This window comes from Pecten maximus, chromosome 6 (genome assembly GCF_902652985.1).
Source record: "Pecten maximus chromosome 6, xPecMax1.1, whole genome shotgun sequence".
In the NCBI taxonomy this organism is placed as follows: Eukaryota; Metazoa; Mollusca; class Bivalvia; order Pectinida; family Pectinidae; genus Pecten; species Pecten maximus.
This window is the reverse complement of record NC_047020.1, coordinates 10,996,949-11,017,039: the sequence shown is the minus strand read 5'-3', so window position 1 is coordinate 11,017,039 and position 20,091 is coordinate 10,996,949. Positions and strand designations below refer to the sequence as shown.

Here is a 20,091-nt window from a genome sequence, read left to right as displayed (position 1 = left end):
TTATACATTGTTACTTTAATAGCTGTACATATGTACGGACAATTTCATTAGATTTTGGTTTTCCATAAATAACTTGGCAAGCAGGTATGGCAGAAAGAAGAAGCCACATTCGATCACAACCTCAAAAACAAACCGTATTACGTATACATCACAGGACACAGTATTTCAAAGAATAACTTCTATTGTTGTGAAAAGCCTTTATATTCAATTTGTTAGAGCTTTGGAGAACATAGAATGTTTTCCTGTCCTAAAAACAGACTGGAATGTTATATGGAAACATAAAAATCTTAAATAAACAATAAATATATATGAATATATTTTCGTTATCGCACACTAAAACATAACAAAAATATTAGATGAAATCTGAAATAATATCTAAAAAATGTCAAACTCTGGTCGTATCAACCCTTATTACAATAAAAAGAAACTCCAGCAAAACAAGTAACCAGGCTCTGTGCTGGTAACACTAAAGAGGTAGGCATAGTAACATGTAATCTACAACAAGTACAGGTGTCTCATTTTCAGTTCCTTGTTTAATGTCCAGGTACGTCAACGCATTGAAATGTAGAATCAATGTGCCTGAATATTCTGTGAAACACAAAACTATAGAACTCTCATACTCTGATATGTATAGAATTGATAAATTCTGCCAAAGGGGAATTCAAATACAGTTTTGTACAATAATGTACCAGATTTATATGCTGCCAGGGATTCTCAGTACAAACATGATATAAACTGAGGGTAGGGTTTAGGACAATGAAATAACATTTGTTTTAACTTGAATGTTTTCCAATTATCACAGAAATATCAGGTTAGAAAGTTGCCTATTTGAAAGTGCAAGAGACAAGATTCAGAGCGACATTTTCGTGGGAGATAAAAGACAAAAAATGCCAGACCACACCCTTCATTGAACAGCAACCTAGAAATTGATATATCTAATAAAAGCAGCGAGTTATAACTAAACCAGCTTGTCTGGATTACGTTATGAAATGATAGGCAAGTCAATGATATAATTATTGATGGAATGTTTGAGATCTTCATGTAGATATGGACGGAATGAGTTATATTTAGTAAAAGACATGATTCAGAAACACTTCTGGTATCGTTCCTGTGCAAGACAAATAAGAACAGCTCTATACACAAGAAGCAGTAAAACTTTGATGACTACTAGTTTGGACGCAGTCAAATTAAGTTAAACAATTAAAAATAGCCACATAATATTACAAGCATTAACAACTGCTGGAGGGTCTAAATGATTAGGTGCTACCCTTTACTAAAATGCTATTACCACTAACCTTAGTTCATCATAATTAATACAAATGAAAGGCATGACCTATAGCTAGTTCTTAAGCTCTTGATGGATTTGTTGAACTGTTTTAATCCTTTTAAATGTAAATGCACATGATATTGCACTATTTTACACCTCATCAATTCATATGATGTACAGTGGATATCGTATTCGACCTAATAAGCACACGTTGTGCTTACAAAAACACAAGGAGTGAGCATAATAGATGCATGTTCAAAGAAAGAAAAAAGATTTTTTTTGTTTTCATTTACATAATTTATGTAGTGAAAACAATCCAGAGTCTGGTTATAAGACTGAGGATTATATTGCCAGATCAGTTAGGTAAGGTTTATATGCTTTAATTAGTGCACTCATCCCCTTTTCCTGAAAAAGCTGAGGGTGTGCTTATAGGGGCAAGGGCACTATTAGGTCACATATATACTGGGTATGTATAGTACATGTTAGAAATAATTAGTATGAAAAAAATCTTAGCATGTGGTAGATCACCAGATATTTCTTAGCATGCTTTATATATCAAGAAATGTCGTCTTAATAGTGTTATACTCATTTGCTATACATTATCATATTGTGGCCAACTTTTAATGATAATTTGACAATGAAATCTATGAAACAGGCCTAAAAATGAAAGAGCACCGAGTCTGAAATGTGATGGAAGGACAGACATACTAATATATATAACTTTTTTATCTGCTCCATTAATAGCAGAGTCATACTATTTACATAGTCAGATTTTGTGTTATGTATTTCATAAAGTGGAGTCCTTCTGTATAATTTGAAAGGACTTCCTGCAATAAGTAGGGTCATTTTCAATTTCAATACTTCAAAATGCTATAAGGGTGGCCTCAATATATAATCTGTAAACTCTGATTAGTAGCAGGCATATGTTTGGATGACTAACAAAAAATATACAAAAATATCACATTAGTTTGTTTATAAAATCAAGTAAAAATAAATATACCCTGTAATGAGGAACATAACTGATGTTAAAAGAAAATGTATATGTGTCTATAAGAGATTCTTAGCGCTAAACAGATCTATCACTGGGTACAGTAGTAAGTATTGGGTGATTACACTGAAATCTGTCACTGGGTGTAACTTGTACACCATAGTAAATACTGGGTGATCACACTGAAATCTGTCACTGGGTGTAACATGTAAACCATAATAAGTGATCACAATGAAATCTGTCACTGGCTGTAACTATTGTACACCATACTAAGTACCAAAGCATGAATAAGATCAATGCATAGTTAATAGTGAATATCTTATATCTTGTTATAGTTAAAACGTTCAAAATAGTTTTGAATAAATAACAACAGTGGTCACACACAACCAAAGTTACATTATGCAAATGCTGTGAGATATCATCTGTTCAGAAAGGATTTATTCGTAGAGCTGAGCCGAGCGGCGTGAAGGGGTTGACTTTAGCCCACATGAGTGCTTCATTAGGGGACACTGCTGATCTGCCATCTTCTAGGAAATAAGCCAAACCCTGAAACATATTGTCACAAAATTCCTTATCACATAATACAAATTTAATAAATCTATTCTGAATTGGTTTGAAGGTGTTTGATTGATTCTACGAAGGACATACAAGTGAATAGCACCTTGATTGATTTTTTATAAATAAAACATAATGTACTGATTGTACAGCTGTTTGTCCTTATAGGTCTTATCAGTTAAGGTAAGGCAATGTGAAGATCCAGAAGGGAAAATAGGGAAAATGATATTTAGATATTGATCAACACAGAAATATCTAATGCCAAATTAAAAGGTGACATCTTCTGTACATATTTGTAACTGACATTCCATCTTGAAGCGACAAAAATCATTAATGACATTTGACCTTGTGAACACCAGTGGTAGAGCTGTTTGACTTACGACATTTGACCTTGTGAACACCAGTGGTAGACTTGTTTTTCTCCCACAGTTAACCGTTTATCTCCAGTTTTATACGTGAGAGATTTCTCTGTCAACACCTAGGGTATGACAGATGGCATGTGCTAACCTTCTGAACTTGAAGTACTTACAGAAGTAATTTTTGAGTGACGTCACTAATAGTTCCCACGTTGTTATTTAAATGTTAAATATGCATATAAGACACAGAGTTTTATGAAATGACAAGATGTACTGTTGTTAACATAAGAAAAGTATCACTGATACCTTATTTCAGTGACTGTTTGAATAAGTATTGTGAACTGATTTTAGACCTATGTTTTCTTGTGTAATGATATTTTGGGGTTGTGATGGGTACTTCTTCAAATGAGAATATTCATGAGCCTGCCATGTGCATTTGTTTACAAACATGCCTTGACCACACACCCAAGGCAGGGAAAGATTCTATTAAACTTATAACATTTGATCTTTTGAACATCAATGGTACGTAGAGCTGTTTGACTTTGATGTTTTTATAATAATCAAGAAATTAAATTTTCTGATACCCTCACCAACCTTCCATATATGTATATAGGTCTATGTTTGTTTACCATCTGTTAATTATAAGGAAAGGACTAAGATAGGCTATGCCTGATGTCCAATCCTATTGACTTAACATCATGTCAATAAAATATGTTGAAATTGAAATTGAATTAAATTTTCTTTTGGTGTGATATTGAACATTCGGTCACCTTGTGAACCCATTTAGATTATTTGTAGGACCTTGGACCTTATGAATATCACCAATGTTGTTTGACCTTTGGTACGTACCAGAGTTCGTTGTCCAGAGATACAGGAGACATGTATGTCAGAGTGAGTAGGTAGATTAGAGTTAGCCATACAGTCGGGACCAAGACCACGAAGTTCCTCATCAACTCCTGCTCGTTCCGTAAATCTCTGATAAACATCCATTACTTCAGGGGACAAGATCATGCTTTGCAAGTCAAGGTTACCTCTAGAAAGACAATGTTTCATTATATTGGTCTTTCCTTTTTACGATAAGGACTAAATATAGAGAATATTTGTTGAGTTACTCTAAAAAACTTATTGTTCCAATGAAACATTTTCAAATGATCAGACTATCAAAATATTTCGAAAGCCTTATCTGAAACTCATTATTATGGTAACAATTTTAAGGATTAGATAAAACTAGCAGCAGAGGTAATATTGTGCTATCTTATGAATGTTTGTCGTACCTGCTGTCTCTATGTTTTTCAACACTTCTCCAGGCTGTCAGTTCATTATTGATGCTGGTATCATTGATCGGCAGATGAAGTTCAGACTTCTGTAGAATATCTCGTGCATGTCCTAACAGGACAGCCACTAAGGAATTATAGCCTCTTCTTATGGCCATTAGTGCACCTATATAAGCTGACAGGCACAACAGCTCATATTTAAGTCTACAACATAGGAATAGCTCAGTCAGTCAGAAATCCAAGAGTTTTAGTTCTACTGTTTCTACCTGATAAACCCTAACTAAAGTACATATATCTGCCCCTACACCCCTCACTGCCCCCTGGGGACCCCTAACTGAAGTTTACCTCTCCCAGATGCCTAACTGAGGTTCCAGTCAAGTCCCTGGAACCCTAACTGAGTTTCCGGCCCTGGACCTCTAACTGAGGTTCCTGTCCCTGGACCCCTAATTGAGGTTTCTGTCCCTGGACCCCTAACTGAGGTTCCTGTCCCTGGACCCCTAACTGAGGTTCCTGTCCCTGGACCCCTAACTGAGTTTCCTGTCCCTGGACCCCTAACTGAGGTTCCTGTCCCTGGACCCCTAACTGAGGTTTCTGTCCCTGGATCCCTAACTGAGCTTCCTGTCCCTGTAACCCTAACTGGGGTTTCTGTCCCTGTAACCCTAACTGGGGTTTCTGTCCCTGTAACCCTAACTGGGGTTTCTGTCCCTGTAACCCTAACTTGGGTTTCTGTCCCTGGATTCCTAACTAAGATTCCTGTCCCTGGACCCCTAACTGATGTTCCTGTCCCTGTAACACTAACTGGGGTTTCTGTTCCAGACCCCTAACTTGGGTTTCTGTCCCTGGATTCCTAACTGAGGTTCCTGCCCCAGGACCCTAACTGAGGTTTTTGTCCCTGGACCCCTAACTGAGGTTTCTGTCCCTGGACCCCTAATTGGTTTTTTGTCCCTAGACCCCTAACTGAGGTTTCTATCCCAGGACCCCTAACTGAGGTTTCTGTCCCTGGATTCCTAACTGAGGTTCCTGCCCCAGGACCCTAACTGAGGTTTTTGTCCCTGGACCCCTAACTGAGGTTTCTGTCCCTGGACCCCTAATTGGTTTTTTGTCCCTAGACCCCTAACTGAGGTTTCTATCCCAGGACCCCTAACTGAGGTTCCTGTCCCTGGACCCCAAACTGAGGTTTCTGACCCTGGATTCCTAACTGAGGTTCCTGCCCCAGGACCCTAACTGAGGTTTCTATCCCAGGACCCCTAACTGAGGTTCCTGTCCCAGGACCCCTAACTGAGGTTTCTGTCCCTGGATTCCTAACTGAGGTTCCTGCCCCAGGACCCTAACTGAGGTTTTTGTCCCTGGACCCCTAACTGAGGTTTCTGTCCCTGGACCCCTAATTGGTTTTTTGTCCCTAGACCCCTAACTGAGGTTTCTATCCCAGGACCCCTAACTGAGGTTCCTGTCCCTGGACCCCAAACTGAGGTTTCTGACCCTGGATTCCTAACTGAGGTTCCTGCCCCAGGACCCTAACTGAGGTTTCTATCCCAGGACCCCTAACTGAGGTTCCTGTCCCTGGACCCCTAACTGAGGTTTCTGTCCCTGGATTCCTAACTGAGGTTCCTGCCCCAGGACCCTAACTGAGGTTTCTATCCCTGGACCCCTAACTGAGGTTCTTGTCCCTGGACCCCTAACTGAGGTTCCTGTCCCTGGATCCCTGACTGAGGTTCCTGTCCCTGGACCCCTAACTGAGGTTTCTATCCCAGGACCCCTAACTGAGGTTCCTGTCCCTGGACCCCTGACTGAGGTTCCTGCCCTGGACCCCTAACTGAGGTTCCTGTCCCTGGACTTTTAACTGAGGTTCCTGTCCCTGGACCCCTAACTGAGCTTCCTGTCCCTGGACTTTTAACTGAGCTTCCTGTCCCTGGACTTTTAACTGAGCTTCCTGTCCCTGGACCCCTAACTGAGGTTTCTGTCCCTGGTTTCTACCAGTTTCTAACCCTGGACCGGCTCCAACTGAGGTGTCTGCCCCTGGACCGCTAACTTAAGAGTATACATCCATATTACTTCAGTAATAATAATGACCAACAATACTGCTTCAATTTGGCAGAGAAGGACTTTACTGTTTCAGTAAAAAAGACAAATTAAGAATTTACCAGAGGCTATGAATTTTCAGCTTTTTTGCAACTGTAGAAAATGAAATCTAGCTACCAATACTTTAGTTTTACAAGGGAACTCACATTTCCACCTTGTGTTGTTGGAGCTTGTCGGAACGGACACAGCCTAACAGTTGTAGCATTGGGAACACAGTGTCTACTGACCAGTGTGGTTTGGACATCTCTCCTGTATACAGGACAGACACATGGTTAAATAAACATGTTGGTTTAGAAGTACATTGTGTTGAAAACATATACTTAAGTCATTGTGGTGATTATGCACTGTATATCAAATAAATGTTACAGAGGTCTTTATAAATTATATTTCTTCCAATATCTCCACTGGGGATTGAACTACAATGTAGGAACCCCTGGCTTGCTAGTCTAACACTACCGAATCAGCTAAAGAGAAACTCTCCCTAGCTAAGTTGTTAGGAAACAGGTAGTATTAATACATAAAAACAGAATTTTGTAATAGAGTTTATATCTGACTGACCTTTGACTGCCTGTAGCCCGACCTCTAACCCCACCTCTGGGGTAGTGGACAGCAGGTAAAACTTCACACATTCGAATGTATCAAGTTTGAGCTTCAGTGTCTCTGCCTGGTGTGTGCACTCCTCAAGAGATGGAAGGCCCGCCTACATAATACAAAGCAATCAAGCTAAATGTCAAACAACTAGATCTATAATCAAAGTGACTTGAAGTTGCAGATTCCCTCTGGCTGAGAAATAAAAAGTATGTAGTTGTTATTTTTCCTTTTTTCTCTACATCATATATTTGTATAATTTTCTCCAACAGATTTTTAATGACCTATTAATATAAATGCCTCAGCCTCTCCATTACTCCTGCTCCAAAGCTCCCCGGCCCTCATTATCACCAACACTGCCATCCTCCTGAGCCTGTAGTACTACTCTCTGCCTCTATATGGATTATATTACCCTAGAGTGAAGCATAATTATGTAGAATATATTACCCTGGTGTGAAGTAGATTGATCTCGTCCATACTGGCAGCACATCTTGAACAACATTTGGCAAGAAGTAGATCTGGGTCTGGAAGAAGCTTGAGAATGTCAACAGCCAGATCCCTGTCAAAGTAGCACGATATCATGTTAGTTTCTGTGAAGTATTATTTTGATATTTACATCATCATAACAACCTACCACTTTGGTACACAAATATTTACATCATCATAACAACCTACCATTGACACAAATATTTACATCATCATAACAACCTACCATAGACACAAATATTTACATCATCATAACAACCTACCATTTACACAAATGTTCACATCGTCGTGACAGGTATTCTATTGCCAGGTTTGTCTGTTTTGGTGTGTTACCAAGGACGGTTCCTACAGAAACTGCAAGCTCAAGCTCATGACCTTGGATTAACCTCCAAACAGCACTCTGAATTGATTACATAACGAAAGTAGCTGATAAACCAGTGATAGAGAATTAGTGACACCATCAACTTCCCAAGGTCTGATGAATATTTCAATATGAGAGAGATCAATCAATTATACACAACATTTAGAGAGAGTAAATAGAAATATTATCATTATAAAATTTGAGAACTTATCAACAATAAAGAATACATAGAAATAAAGTAAGGAATATGACTACCTGTAAAAGAATTACAGCTCACCTCACAATCATTTGCAGCTAGGTGACAACATGCCGCCAACTCTGCAAAACCATTGTTGAAATACCAATTAGCTAAATGCTGGACACTCTGGTTTAATAATCTGTAATAAAACAAAATGAAAACAATGTAAGCTAAGGTTCACTAAGATATACAACTCTTTTTGCATTTTGTCCTGATATATATGGACCATTCCATGAACTGAGAACTCAAAACAATTGTGATGACCTTGATCTTTTCATGTACTGAGAACTCAAAACAATTGTGATGACCTTGATCTTTTCATGTACTGAGAACTCAAAACAATTGTGATGACCTTGATCTTTTCATGTACTGAGAACTCAACATAACTGTGATGACCTTGACCTCTTCATTAACTGAGAAATGAAAATTACTATGATGACCTTGGCCTCTTCATGAACTGAAAACTCAAAACAACTGTGATGACCTTGACCTTTTCATGTACTGAGAGCTCAACATTACTGTGATAACCTTAACCTCTTCATGAACTGAAAACTCAAAACTACTGTGATGACCTTGACCTTTTCATGTACTGAGAACTCAACATAACTGTGATGACCTTGACCTCTTCATGAACTGAGAAATGAAAATTACTATGATGACCTTGGCCTCTTCATGAACTGAAAACTCAAAACAACTGTGATGACCTTGACCTTTTCATGTACTGAGAACTCAACATAACTGTGATGACCTTGACCTCTTCATGAACTGAAAACTCAAAATAACTGTGATGACCTTGACCTTTTCATGTACTGGGACTCAACATTTCTATGCTGATGAACTTTTCATGTACTAAGAGTGCCTTCACAATTATAAATACTAAGTATTCCAAAATACTGTATTTACCATGACCTCTTCAAGACTTTATTTGTTTTCATTGGCTTGATAATATCCTTAACGATACTATCTTAAACATACCATGTAATACATCGTCTGTTCATGATACACATATATGTGAAGTTTCTATAAAGAACGGGTTAAACAGTTTAGAACCTGTGGTGGATGTGACATGAAGTAGTGTAATGGTAGATGGTGGGGTGTACTGGGGAGAGAGGGTGGTGGATGTGACATGAAGTAGTGTAATAGTAGATGGTGGGGTGTACTGGGGAGAGGGTGGTGGATGTGACATGAAGTAGTGTAATGGTAGATGGTGGGGTGTACTGGGGAGAGAGGGTGGTGGATGTGACATGAAGTAGTGTAATGGTAGATGGTGGGATGTACTGGGGAGAGGGTGGTGGATGTGACATGAAGTAGTGTACCAGTAGATGGTGGGGTGTACTGGGGAGAGGGTGGTGGATGTGACATGAAGTAGTGTAATGGTAGATGGTGGGGTGTACTGGGGAGAGAGGGTGGTGGATGTGACATGAAGTAGTGTACCAGTAGATGGTGGGGTGTACTGGGGAGAGAGGGTGGTGGATGTGACATGAAGTAGTGTAATGGTAGATGGTGGGGTGTACTGGGGAGAGAGGGTGGTGGATGTGACATGAAGTAGTGTAATGGTAGATGGTGGGGTGTACTGGGGAGAGGGTGGTGGATGTGACATGAAGTAGTGTACCAGTAGATGGTGGGGTGTACTGGAGAGAGAGGGTGGTGGATGAGACATGAAGTAGTGTAATGGTAGATGGTGGGATGTACTGGGGAGAGAGGGTGGTGGATGAGACATGAAGTAGTGTAATGGTAGATGGTGGGGTGTACTGGGGAGAGAGGGTGGTGGATGTGACATGAAGTAGTGTAATGGTAGATGGTGGGGTGTACTGGGGAGAGAGGTTGGTGGATGTGACATGAAGTAGTGTAATGGTAGATGGTGGGGTGCACTGGGGAGAGGGTGGTGGATGTGACATGAAGTAGTGTAATGGTAGATGGTGGGGTGTACTGGGGAGAGAGGGTGGTGGATGAGACATGAAGTAGTGTAATGGTAGATGGTGGGGTGTACTGGGGGAGGGTGGTGGATGTGACATGAAGTAGTGTAATGGTAGATGGTGGGGTGTACTGGGGAGAGGGTGGTGGATGTGACATGAAGTAGTGTACCAGTAGATGGTGGGGTGTACTGGGGAGAGGGTGGTGGATGTGATGAGATGCAGTGTAATGGTAGATGGTGGGGTGTACTGGGGAGAGAGGGTGGTGGATGAGACATGAAGTAGTGTAATGGTAGATGGTGGGGTGTACTGGGGAGAGAGGGTGGTGGATGAGACATGAAGTAGTGTAATGGTAGATGGTGGGGTGTACTGGGGAGAGAGGGTGGTGGATGTGACATGAAGTAGTGTACCAGTAGATGGTGGGGTGTACTGGAGAGAGGGTGGTGGATGTGACATGAAGTAGTGTAATGGTAGATGGTGGGGTGTACTGGGGAGAGAGGGTGGTGGATGTGACATGAAGTAGTGTACCAGTAGATGGTGGGGTGTACTGGAGAGAGAGGGTGGTGGATGAGACATGAAGTAGTGTAATGGTAGATGGTGGGATGTACTGGGGAGAGAGGGTGGTGGATGAGACATGAAGTAGTGTAATGGTAGATGGTGGGGTGTACTGGGGAGAGGGTGGTGGATGTGACATGAAGTAGTGTAATGGTAGATGGTGGGGTGTACTGGGGAGAGGGTGGTGGATGTGACATGAAGTAGTGTAATGGTAGATGGTGGGGTGTACTGGGGAGAGAGGGTGGTGGATGAGACATGAAGTAGTGTACCAGTAGATGGTGGGGTGTACTGGGGAGAGAGGGTGGTGGATGTGACATGAAGTAGTGTAATGGTAGATGGTGGGGTGTACTGGGGAGAGGGTGGTGGATGTGACATGAAGTAGTGTAATGGTAGATGGTGGGGTGTACTGGGGAGAGAGGGTGGTGGATGTGACATGAAGTAGTGTAATGGTAGATGGTGGGGTGTACTGGGGAGAGGGTGGTGGATGTGACATGAAGTAGTGTAATGGTAGATGGTGGGGTGTACTGGGGAGAGAGGGTGGTGGATGTGACATGAAGTAGTGTACCAGTAGATGGTGGGGTGTACTGGAGAGAGAGGGTGGTGGATGAGACATGAAGTAGTGTAATGGTAGATGGTGGGATGTACTGGGGAGAGAGGGTGGTGGATGAGACATGAAGTAGTGTAATGGTAGATGGTGGGGTGTACTGGGGAGAGGGTGGTGGATGTGACATGAAGTAGTGTAATGGTAGATGGTGGGGTGTACTGGGGAGAGAGGGTGGTGGATGTGACATGAAGTAGTGTAATGGTAGATGGTGGGGTGTACTGGGGAGAGGGTGGTGGATGTGACATGAAGTAGTGTAATGGTAGATGGTGGGGTGTACTGGGGAGAGAGGGTGGTGGATGTGACATGAAGTAGTGTAATGGTAGATGGTGGGGTGTACTGGGGAGAGGGTGGTGGATGTGACATGAAGTAGTGTAATGGTAGATGGTGGGGTGTACTGGGGAGAGAGGGTGGTGGATGTGACATGAAGTAGTGTAATGGTAGATGGTGGGGTGTACTGGGGAGAGAGGGTGGTGGATGTGACATGAAGTAGTGTACCAGTAGATGGTGGGGTGTACTGGGGAGAGAGGGTGGTGGATGTGACATGAAGTAGTGTAATGGTAGATGGTGGGGTGTACTGGGGAGAGAGGGCGGTGGATGTGACATGAAGTAGTGTAATGGTAGATGGTGGGGTGTACTGGGGAGAGAGGGTGGTGGATGTGACATGAAGTAGTGTACCAGTAGATGGTGGGGTGTACTGGGGAGAGAGGGTGGTGGATGTGACATGAAGTAGTGTAATGGTAGATGGTGGGGTGTACTGGGGAGAGGGTGGTGGATGTGACATGAAGTAGTGTAATGGTAGATGGTGGGGTGTACTGGGGAGAGAGGGCGGTGGATGTGACATGAAGTAGTGTAATGGTAGATGGTGGGGTGTACTGGGGAGAGAGGGTGGTGGATGTGACATGAAGTAGTGTAATGGTAGATGGTGGGGTGTACTGGGGAGAGAGGGTGGTGGATGAGACATGAAGTAGTGTAATGGTAGATGGTGGGGTGTACTGGGGAGAGAGGGCGGTGGATGTGACATGAAGTAGTGTATATAATGGTAGATGGTGGGGTGTACTGGGGAGAGGGTGGTGGATGTGACATGAAGTAGTGTAATGGTAGATGGTGGGGTGTACTGGGGAGAGAGGGTGGTGGATGTGACATGAAGTAGTGTAATGGTAGATGGTGGGATGTACTGGGGAGAGAGGGTGGTGGATGTGACATGAAGTAGTGTAATGGTAGATGGTGGGGTGTACTGGGGAGAGGGTGGTGGATGTGACATGAAGTAGTGTAATGGTAGATGGTGGAGTGTACTGGGGAGAGAGGGTTGTGGATGTGACATGAAGTAGTGTAATGGTAGATGGTGGAGTGTACTGGGGAGAGAGGGCGGTGGATGTGACATGAAGTAGTGTAATGGTAGATGGTGGGGTGTATTGGGGGGAGAGGGTGGTGGATGTGACATGAAGTAGTGTAATGGTAGATGGTGGGATGTACTGGGGAGAGAGGGCGGTGGATGTGACATGAAGTAGTGTAATGGTAGATGCTGGGGTGTACTGGGGAGAGAGGGTGGTGGATGTGACATGAAGTAGTGTAATGGTAGATGGTAGGGTGTACTGGGGAGAGAGGGTGGTGGGTGGTGGATGAGACATGAAGTAGTGTAATGGTAGATGGTGGGGTGTACTGGGGAGAGAGGGTGGTGGATGTGACATGAAGTAGTGTAATGGTAGATGGTGGGGTGTACTGGGGAGAGAGGGTGGTGGATGTGACATGAAGTAGTGTAATGGTAGACGGTGGGGTGTACTGGGGAGAGAGGGTGGTGGATGAGACATGAAGTAGTGTAATGGTAGATGGTAGGGTGTACTGAGGAGAGGGCGGTGGATGTGACATGAAGTAGTGTAGTGGTAGATGGTGGGGTGTACTGGGGAGAGAGGGCGGTGGATGAGACATGAAGTAGTGTAATGGTAGATGGTAGGGTGTACTGAGGAGAGGGTGGTGGATGAGACATGAAGTAGTGTAATGGTAGATGGTGGGGTGTACTGGGGAGAGAGGGTGGTGGAAGTGACTTACTTTAAATGTTGAGCACTAGGCTCTGTGGTACTGTTGTCCTTAACTTTACTTGTGGGTGCTGGTTGTGGCTGTAAACCCTCACAGGCCACTTTAGAGGCGAGCATGGCATCTGTGGCTTGACCCTGAGATGTGAAGTAGTTGACAAGTGTCTCCATGTCACCTGTAGCCATACTGTAGGGTACCATCTCCTCTTTGTCATCCCGGAGTAGATAGGCAGTGTACCTGGTAACAGTAGACTTATACTGCTAATGTGTCAACAGACAGATGTCTATACACAAATCAGGAGGAGTTAACAAAGTATAACCCCTCAAAGTCAGTTGTGAACTTTGACCCTTTAACCCATACAGGTTACTACCAATATGTAATCTTACAAGTTACTACCAATATGTAATCTTACAGGTTACTACCAATATGTAATCTTACAGGTTACTACCAATAGGTAATCTTACAGGTCACTACCAATATGTAATCTTACAGGTTACTACCAATATGTAATCTTACAAGTTACTACCAATATGTAATCTTACAGGTCACTACCAATATGTAATCGTACAGGTCACTACCAATATGTAATCGTACAGGTCACTACCAATATGTAATCTTACAGGTTACTAACAATATGTAATCTTACAGGTTACTAACAATATGTAATCTTACAAGTTACTACCAATATGTAATCGTACAGGTCACTACCAATATGTAATCTTACAGGTTACTAACAATATGTAATCTTACAGGTTACTACCAATATGTAATCGTACAGGTCACTACCAATATGTAATCTTACAAGTTACTACCAATATGTAATCTTACAGGTCACTACCAATATGTAATCTTACAGGTTACTACCAATATGTAATCTTACAGGTCACTACCAATATGTAATCTTACAGGTTACTACCAATATGTAATCTTACAAGTTACTACCAATATGTAATCTTACAGGTTACTACCAATATGTAATCTTACAAGTTACTACCAATATGTAATCTTACAGGTCACTACCAATATGTAATCTTACAAGTTACTACCAATATGTAATCTTACAGGTTACTACCAATATGTAATCTTACAGGTCACTACCAATATGTAATCTTACAAGTTACTACCAATATGTAATCTTACAGGTTACTACCAATATGTAATCTTACAGGTTACTAACAATATGTAATCTTACTGGTTACTACCAATATGTAATCGTACAGGTCACTACCAATATGTAATCTTACAGGTTACTACCAATATGTAATCAGTTACTGCAAATATGTAATCTTACAGGTTACTACCAATATGTAACCTTACAGGTCACTACCAATATGTAATCTTACAGGTTACTACCAATATGTAATCTTACAGGTCACTACCAATATGTAATCTTACAAGTCACTACCAATATGTAATCTTACAGGTTACTAACAATATGTAATCATACAGGTTACTACTAATATGTTATATGTAATCTTACAAGTTACTACCAATATGTAATCTTACAGGTCACTATCAATATGTAATCTTACAAGTTACTACCAATATGTAATCTTACAAGTTACTACCAATATGTAATCTTACAGGTTACTACCAATATGTAATCTTACAGGTTACTACCAACATGTAATTTTCTGCCCAAAATGTATTACCCTAAATTATAACTGCACTCATTCCAATTTTTGTATTTGTTTGATAGCTAATATCATTGGTGTGCCAATTAATCATTAACCTTATCTTTTAAACTACAATATTGCACTAAAATGAATGTGTCCAAATGAATACACAAAGAGAGTACCCGTTACCAACCTCTCTAAATGGAGTACAATTATGGATTAAATAGATATCCCAAAGTCCAAGTACTTTTCACAAAGCAGTAAAAAAGCAAATGCTATTTGTGAATAAAAGCAAAAGAAAGGTTGGGACTTGGGACTGGTCACCTGTCACATACAACACAGTAGGGACTGGTCACCTGTCACATACAGCACAGTAGGGACTGGTCATCTGTCACATACAACACAGTAGGGACTGGTCACCTGTCCCATACAACACAGTAGGGACTGGTCACCTGTCACATACAGCACAGTAGGGACTGGTCATCTGTCACATACAGCACAGTAGGGACTGGTCATCTGTCACATACAACACAGTAGGGACTGGTCATCTGTCACATACAACACAGTAGGGACTGGTCACCTGTCACATACAGCACAGTAGGGACTGGTCATCTGTCACATACAACACAGTAGGGACTGGTCACCTGTCACATACAGCACAGTAGGGACTGGTCACCTGTCACATACAACACAGTAGGGACTGGTCATCTGTCACATACAGTACAGTAGGGACTGGTCACCTATCACATACAACACAGTAGGGACTGGTCATCTGTCACATACATCACAGTAGGGACTGGTCATCTGTCACATACAGCACAGTAGGGACTGGTCATCTGTCACACACAACACAGTAGGGACTGGTCACCTGTCACATACAGCACAGTAGGGACTGGTCACCTGTCACATACAACACAGTAGGGACTGGTCATCTGTCACACACAACACAGTAGGGACTGGTCACCTATCACATACATCACAGTAGGGACTGGTCATCAGTCACATACAACACAGTAGGGACTGGTCATCAGTCACATACAACACATTAGGGACTGGTCACCTGTCACACACAACACAGTAGGGACTGGTCACCTATCACATACAGCACAGTAGGGACTGGTCATCTGTCACATACAGCACAGTAGGGACTGGTCACCTGTCACATACAACACAGTAGGGACTGGTCATATGTCACATACAACACAGTAGGGACTGGTCACCTGTCACATACAGCACAGTAGGGACTGGTCACCTGTCACATACAGCACAGTAGGGACTGGTCACCTATCATATACAACACAGTACGGACTGGTCATCTGTCACTTACAGCACAGTAGGGACTGGTCACCTGTCACTTACAGCACAGTAGGGACTGGTCATCTGTCACATACAACACAGTAGGGACTGGTCATCTGTCACACACATCACAGTGGGGACTGGTCACCTGTCACATACATCACAGTAGGGACTGGTCACCTATCACATACATCACAGTAGGGACTGGTCATCTGTCACATACAGCACAGTAGGGACTGGTCATCTGTCACACACAACACAGTAGGGACTGGTCACCTGTCACATACAGCACAGTAGGGACTGGTCACCTGTCACATACAGCACAGTAGGGACTGGTCACCTGTCACATACAGCACAGTAGGGACTGGTCATCTGTCACATACAGTACAGTAGGAACTGGTCACCTGTCACATACAGCACAGTAGGGACTGGTCACCTGTCACATACAACACAGTAGGGACTGGTCACCTGTCACATACAACACAGTAGGGACTGGTCATTAGTCACATACAACACAGTAGGGACTGGTCATCTGTCACATACAACACAGTAGGAACTGGTTACCTATCACATACATCACAGTAGGGACTGGTCACCTGTAACATACAGCACAGTAGGGACTGGTCACCTATCACATACAACACAGTAGGGACTGGTCATCTGTCACATACAGCACAGTAGGGACTGGTCATCTGTCACATACAACACAGTAGGGACTGGTCACCTGTCACATACAACACAGTAGGGACTGGTCATCTGTCACATACAGTACTGAAGGGGACTGGTCATCTGTCACATACAGTACAGTAGGGACTGGTCACCTGTCACATACAGTACAATAGGGACTGGTCATCTGTCACATACAGCACAGTAGGGACTTGTCATCTGTCACATACAACACAGTAGAGACTGGTCATCAGTCACATACAACACAGTAGGGACTGGTCATCAGTCACATACAGTACTGTAGGGACTGGTCACCTGTCACATACAGCACAGAAGGGGCTGGTCACCTGTCACATACAACACAGTAGGGACTGGTCACCTGTCACATACAACACAGTAGGGACTGGTCATATGTCACATACAACACAGTAGGGACTGGTCACCTGTCACATACAGCACAGTAGGGACTGGTCACCTGTCACATACAGCACAGTAGGGACTGGTCACCTATCATATACAACACAGTACGGACTGGTCATCTGTCACATACAGCACAGTAGGGACTGGTCATCTGTCACATACAACACAGTAGGGACTGGTCATCTGTCACATACAACACAGTAGGGACTGGTCATCTGTCACATACAGTACTGAAGGGGACTGGTCATCTGTCACATACAGTACAGTAGGGACTGGTCACCTGTCACATACAACACAGTAGGGACTGGTCATCAGTCACATACAACACAGTAGGGACTGGTCATCTGTCACATACATCACAGTAGGGACTGGTCATCTGTCACATACAACACAGTAGTGACTGGTCACCTGTCACATACAACACAGTAGGGACTGGTCATCTATCACATACAACACAGTAGGGACTGGTCATCTGTCACATACAACACAATAGGGACTGGTCACCTGTCACATACAGCATAGTAGGGACTGGTCATCTGTCACATACATCACAGTAGGGACTGGTCACCTGTCACATACAGTACAGTAGGGACTGGTCATCAGTCACATACAACACAGTAGGGACTGGTCATCAGTCACATACATCACAGTAGGGACTGGTCACCTGTCACACACAACACAGTAGGGACTGGTCACCTATCACATACAGCACAGTAGGGACTGGTCATCTGTCACATACAGCACAGTAGGGACTGGTCATCTGTCACATACAGCACAGTAGGGACTGGTCACCTGTCACATACAGCACAGTAGGAACTGGTCATCTGTCACATACAACACAGTAGGGACTGGTCACCTGTCACATACAGTACAGTAGGGACTGGTCACCTGTCACATACAACACAGTAGGGACTGGTCACCTGTCACATACAGTACAGTAGGGACTGGTCATCTGTCACATACAGTACTGTAGGGACTGGTCACCTGTCACATACAGCACAGTAGGGACTGGTCACCTATCACATACATCACAGTAGGGACTGGTCATCAGTCACATACAACACAGTAGGGACTGGTCATCAGTCACATACAGCACAGTAGGGACTTGTCATCTGTCACATACAACACAGTAGGGACTGGTCATCAGTCACATACAACACAGTAGGGACTGGTCATCTATCACATACAACACAGTAGGGACTGGTCATCTGTCACATACAACACAGTAGGGACTGGTCATCAGTCACATACAACACAGTAGGGACTGGTCATCAGTCACATACAGCACAGTAGGGACTTGTCATCTGTCACATACAACACAGTAGGGACTGGTCATCAGTCACATACAATACAGTAGGGACTGGTCATCTATCACATACAACACAGTAGGGACTGGTCATCAGTCACATACAACACAGTAGGGACTGGTCATCAGTCACATACAGCACAGTAGGGACTGGTCATCAGTCACATACAACACAGTAGGGACTGGTCATCTGTCACATACAACACAGTAGGGACTGGTCACCTGTCACATACAGCACAGTAGTGACTGGTCACTTGTCACTTACAGCACAGTAGGGACTGGTCACCTGTCACTTACAGCACAGTAGGGACTGGTCATCTGTCACATACAACACAGTAGGGACTGGTCATCTGTCACACACATCACAGTGGGGACTGGTCACCTGTCACATACAGCACAGTAGGGACTGGTCATCTGTCACACACAACACAGTAGGGACTGGTCACCTGTCACATACAGCACAGTAGGGACTGGTCACGTGTCACATACAACACAGTAGGGACTGGTCACCTATCACATACAACACAGTAGGGACTGGTCACCTGTCACATACAGCACAGTAGGGACTGGTCACCTATCACATACAACACAGTAGGGACTGGTCATCTGTCACATACAGCACAGTAGGGACTGGTCATCAGTTACATACATCACAGTAGGGACTGGTCATCTGTCACATGCAGCACAGTAGGGACTGGTCATCTGTCACATACAACACAGTAGGGACTGGTCACCTGTCACATACAACACAGTAGGGACTGGTCACCTGTCACATACAGCACAGTAGGGACTGGTCACCTGTCACATACAGCACAGTAGGGACTGGTCATCTGTCACTTACAGCACAGTAGGGACTGGTCACCTGTCACATACAACACAGTAGGGACTGGTCACCTGTAACTTACAGTACAGTAGGGACTGGTCATCTGTCACATACAGCACAGTAGGGACTGGTCATCTGTCACATACAGTACAGTAGGGACTGGTCACCTGTCACATACAGCACAGTAGGGACTGGTCACCTGTCACATACAGCACAGTAGGGACTGGTCATCTGTCACATACAACAAAGTAGGGACTGGTCATCTGTCACATACAGCACAGTAGGGACTGGTCATCTGTCACATACAACACAGTAGGGACTGGTCATCTGTCACATACAACACAGTAGGGACTGGTCATCTGTCACATACAGTACAGTAGGGACTGGTCACCTATCATATACAGCATTCAGACTTTTCTTCAGGCTTCCTACTAGCACCCAATCTGTCACATTCTTAAAACAAATTTTATTGAATACTGGAGGTAAGCACTAGAAATATTCAGGACGGTTATAATCCCAGAGAAGATTTACCGTTTGGCTAGACTGTTCCAGTATTCCATAGAGACACCAGGGGCCACCGACAATGCCTTCTCCCACTGAAACATTTGATCATCACAGGCAAATTATCAGAGAGCAATCTCAAATTTTAAATTATTCTTGTCAAGAAGA

General features: G+C 43.0%; 1 protein-coding gene across 1 annotated transcript in view; it reads right to left on the bottom strand.

The window, feature by feature from the left end:
• LOC117328951 (WD repeat-containing protein 17-like) overlaps positions 1-20,091 on the bottom strand; it is a 51,113-nt gene continuing 31,022 nt past the window's right edge. Inside the window, exons 17-26 of the mRNA XM_033886582.1 lie at positions 19,954-20,018; positions 13,311-13,532; positions 8,232-8,331; positions 7,857-7,993; positions 7,555-7,666; positions 7,078-7,219; positions 6,666-6,768; positions 4,441-4,644; positions 4,016-4,199; positions 1-2,801 (exon numbers count right to left, since the gene is read on the bottom strand). Coding sequence (XP_033742473.1) covers positions 2,682-2,801; positions 4,016-4,199; positions 4,441-4,644; positions 6,666-6,768; positions 7,078-7,219; positions 7,555-7,666; positions 7,857-7,993; positions 8,232-8,331; positions 13,311-13,532; positions 19,954-20,018 — 1,389 coding nt within the window. The 3' untranslated portion in view covers positions 1-2,681. The remainder of the gene's footprint in view (positions 2,802-4,015; positions 4,200-4,440; positions 4,645-6,665; positions 6,769-7,077; positions 7,220-7,554; positions 7,667-7,856; positions 7,994-8,231; positions 8,332-13,310; positions 13,533-19,953; positions 20,019-20,091) is intronic.